Source organism: Octopus bimaculoides, chromosome 2, assembly GCF_001194135.2.
Source record: "Octopus bimaculoides isolate UCB-OBI-ISO-001 chromosome 2, ASM119413v2, whole genome shotgun sequence".
NCBI classification, from domain to species: domain Eukaryota; kingdom Metazoa; phylum Mollusca; class Cephalopoda; order Octopoda; family Octopodidae; genus Octopus; species Octopus bimaculoides.
Genome location: NC_068982.1, coordinates 158,431,394 through 158,435,363, shown reverse-complemented (window position 1 = coordinate 158,435,363; position 3,970 = coordinate 158,431,394). Strand labels below are relative to the sequence as shown.

The window sequence follows — 3,970 nt, the reverse complement described above, 5'->3', positions numbered from 1 at the left end:
TATATATATATATATATATATATATATATATATACGTGTGTGTGTGTGTGTATCTTCAATTTCTATATCTCTCTTTTCTCTCTCTCTCTCTCTATATATATATATCTATATATATATATATATATATATGTCTGTATGTATGTATGTATATACAACTGATCCCTTTCTGTCGGAGTGTACGCTCGAAACGGCAAAGACATCAAACTAATACACCCTCATTTCGTTCCCTCACCTGCCTCTTCCTTTTGTTTTCGGCACATTTGAACCACTAGCAAATCTACCCATCTACGATGGAAGCATAAAATGAGGGAGAGAAGTTATAACAGCAGTATGTATTGAGAAATGTGTCAATGGACATGATAGATTCTATTGCAGCCATATGGCATGTATTTGCGTCTAAGTGACATGTGATGACGATTCTCTCCTGCACTGAAATAAGCTCCCAACCTCTGCATCATGAATAGTTATATATATAGACCACTCCTAACGAAAGCTAGAGCTTCCTTCGACCACTACACAAAAAAATGTTATTCAGATATACCTCTCTTTTAGTTGTTTACACTATTTTACGCTTGTTTATACTCTTATACATTCAAAATTCTCAAATTTCCTTATTTATATTATGAATCATATTCCTTTTCGATAATATCAATATGATTACAAACCTTCTTTGTAGACGATATTATCTGTTTGGTTGACACAAATTTTCAGATTACTGGAGTTCGCTGCTCTACTCATAGCGACGTATAACTGGCTGTGTATAAACATACACCGACACGATCTAAAGTATGTGTGTAAACCTCTGAGTAGGTAAATATACACGTACACAATCTAAAGCCTTGTTTGCTGTGAATGCGCTAATGGAATCTTTAGGGCTGCATCAAATCTAACTAAGACTTATGTCTCACTGTTTTATGCGAATAATGTTTGGATGTTCTGGTACCATGGAATAGACATGAAATATTCTACTTTGATTGACAAAACTGAGATGTAAACAACAGCCGCTTCGATTAGCCGTCTCAAATGCTGCGCGAAACTGACACACTTCAATAATCATTAAGTAACCACACACACTATAAACTGACACACACTTTTTACATTTTATTTTCGCTGTTAACCATCCTCGTGACCCCCTTCATATTTGATGAAAATCCAGAGTTACTCGTGGTCGGTGAATTTTTAACAAAAACGCGAAGGTGGTTTATCAATTCAAAAATCGATATCCTCGAAATAATCATACTTTTTTAAATTTTTTAATGCGATAAACCTTCCTGGCAACCGTCTTTGTAATCCAGAAAAGTATCGTAACTATTGGTCCAGCAGTCTGGTCGCGAAGAGGGAACAAAGAGACGGACAGACAGACAGACATACGGACATAACGCCCATTTTAGCAAGATATGTCTGTGTGCCGTTTTGTCTGTTTGTCCCCAACGACAGCTTAGCAACCGGTGTTGGTGTGTTTACAACCCCCAACTTCTTGGTACGACAAAAGATACTGGTAGAATAAGTAGCAGGCTTTAAAAACTAAGTATTCGGGTTGAATCATTCTCAAAAGAAAAACAAATTTCAATGCAGGGCAGAAATATATATGTGTGTGTGTGTAAGGAAAGGGAGAGAGAGAGAGACGGACGGACGGACGGACGGGCGGACGGACGGACGGACGGGCGGACGGACGGACGGAACATGTCTTAAAAGCATTCTTTCAGTATAAGTGACGTTGAGCGGACAAAAAGCAAATGAATTTTCGTAATCACTACTAAAATATATGACTTTCATTACATTTTACAATATATTTTTAAGCATACTTTCCATATCTTTGCGACACAGGCTTTGCATTTATGGAGCATAGAATAATGTTAATGTTATTGATAAACTGCATTGTGCAGCCTCATTGGGATTAAATATTGATCAATGTATATCATATTCGCAAGATATCTGTCATTTACGTAATTTCTTTTTATTGAATCTTAACTGATGACTTTGAAAGTTTTGCATTTATTTTACCTATACTTTGTCTACAAAAATTTAACAGATCTTTCTGACAATGTTTCGTTTGTTTTAGACAGAAACCGCGTTGATGTACGATGCTGTCCTCCTGTTTGCCGCAGCGCTACAGGAATTAGCTAAAGCTCAAGATGTGGATACCAGTGAACTGAACTGCGCCCATTCAAATACATGGAAGTATGGCACAAGTCTTATAAACTATATGAGGAGGGTAATTATTACATTTTTATGCATTTCCACCTATTTCATTTAATAACGTAGACAAAATAACATTTGATTACGTATTAAAATGACTTACACATTTTAATAGTTATATATATTCGATTCATGAGGGACAAAATGATGACATTTAATACTGGTAAAGACTTCTTTTGCGAATAATGTTTTTTAAATGTCATATATGTATTTCAAATTTAAGTGTACTTTTCATTTATTTACTTTTGAAAATTCATCTACAATATCAAACACATTTCACTGCGGCAAATGAACATTTAAACATTCTCCAATAAGCACAATATTACATATGATTCTCGTTGTTCATTTTCTTATGCGATTTGGGATGATTCGTTTGTTATTTCGCTAGGCATCCGTAGTACCCGTTTTAAATTTCTCTAAATTCAAGTAAATTTTTATGTAATATTTTACGTGAGATAATATCCCGTCTTCGTTGATTTAAAAATCTACGAGAAATATAACTTCAATCATATTGAATAGACTTCTACCATTTACATGTTGATCATCCACAGCTGAATATATTCCTGAGCATTATAATTGACATTGGAATGTGAGCAGGAATGTATGGTTCCTATATTTGATGGTATTTGACGGCATCTCAACAGGGGCTCCATAGTTTATGACTGTCTTCAGCTATACTTGGTATATTAGGAGAAGCCACCTCTCCATTTATTGAGTGAAACCTTCGAACTGTTAAAACCTGTTCTCGGTGAATTAAGGTATTTCCAAGTTACTCAGCTTCCAATCCCATCACTTGCTAGCTGTTCCCTTTGAAGCATTTCCTGTCTCGAAATCAACGCTTTGGTGCTTTCTCCTTCCCATAAAGTATTTATTTAATTTCTTCTGGTACCAGTTCAGTATAACATCGAATGTTTGCTCATGGTAACATGCTTTGTGTATTGGCACACCATCGCATTCGACGTCGAGGGTTCCAGTTGATTCGATCAACGGAACAGCCTGTTCGTGAAATTAACGTCACTGACACGTGTAGCCTTAACGTAGTTCTCGGGGAAATTCAGCGTGACACAGTGTGACAAGGCTGACCCTTTGAATTACAGGCACAACAGAAACAGGAAGTAAGAGTGAGAGAAAGTTGTGGTGGAAGAGTACAGCAGGGTTTGCCACCGTCCCCTTCCGAAGCCTCGTGGCGCTTTAGGTGTTTTCGCTCAATAAGCACTCACAACGCCCGGTCTGGGAATCGAAACTGCGATCCTATAATCGCAAGTCCGCTGCCCTAATCACTGGGCCATTGCGCCTCCACTATGCTAACATACAATATCCGATTTAAAAAGATGTTTTATAAAAATTGTACAATGCGCAGTGATATATAAGTACACACTTGGTTCTATTAATGACCGTTTTTTTTTTAATTTTAATTTAAAGTTAAGTTGTTGCCCTATTTACTCTACGATCATACTGCACCACTACACGACAAACACATTGTAAAAAGGTCATCTTTCAACAGTATACCTTTTGATATTGTTTGTATTACTATAACTTCCTTAGCTCTAAACGTCAAGGTCCAGGTCCATAACTAAAAATGTCTTCAAAAGTAGAAGTCATGTTATAGCATTCGGATGCTGGTCATTCAGAAATTTATTCTCCAAAATTTCAATGCTAGTCCATTGCAACAAGGTGAAACGTGTTGATTACTGTGGTCCGTTTATTTTTCTATTATCTGTCTGTCCATCTCCCAATTTCTCTCTCTCTCTCTCTCTCTCTCTCTCTCTCT

The 3,970-nt window shown here is 36.6% G+C and overlaps 1 protein-coding gene across 3 annotated transcripts in view; it reads left to right on the top strand.

Moving 5' to 3' along the window:
- Nucleotides 1-3,970, top strand: part of LOC106874384 (glutamate receptor ionotropic, kainate 2) — a 1,088,700-nt gene that overhangs the window by 815,475 nt on the left and 269,255 nt on the right. For all 3 annotated transcript variants that reach the window (XM_014922100.2, XM_014922098.2, XM_052965681.1), the window contains exon 8: nt 2,063-2,215. In XM_014922100.2, coding sequence (XP_014777586.2) covers nt 2,063-2,215 — 153 coding nt within the window. The remainder of the gene's footprint in view (nt 1-2,062; nt 2,216-3,970) is intronic.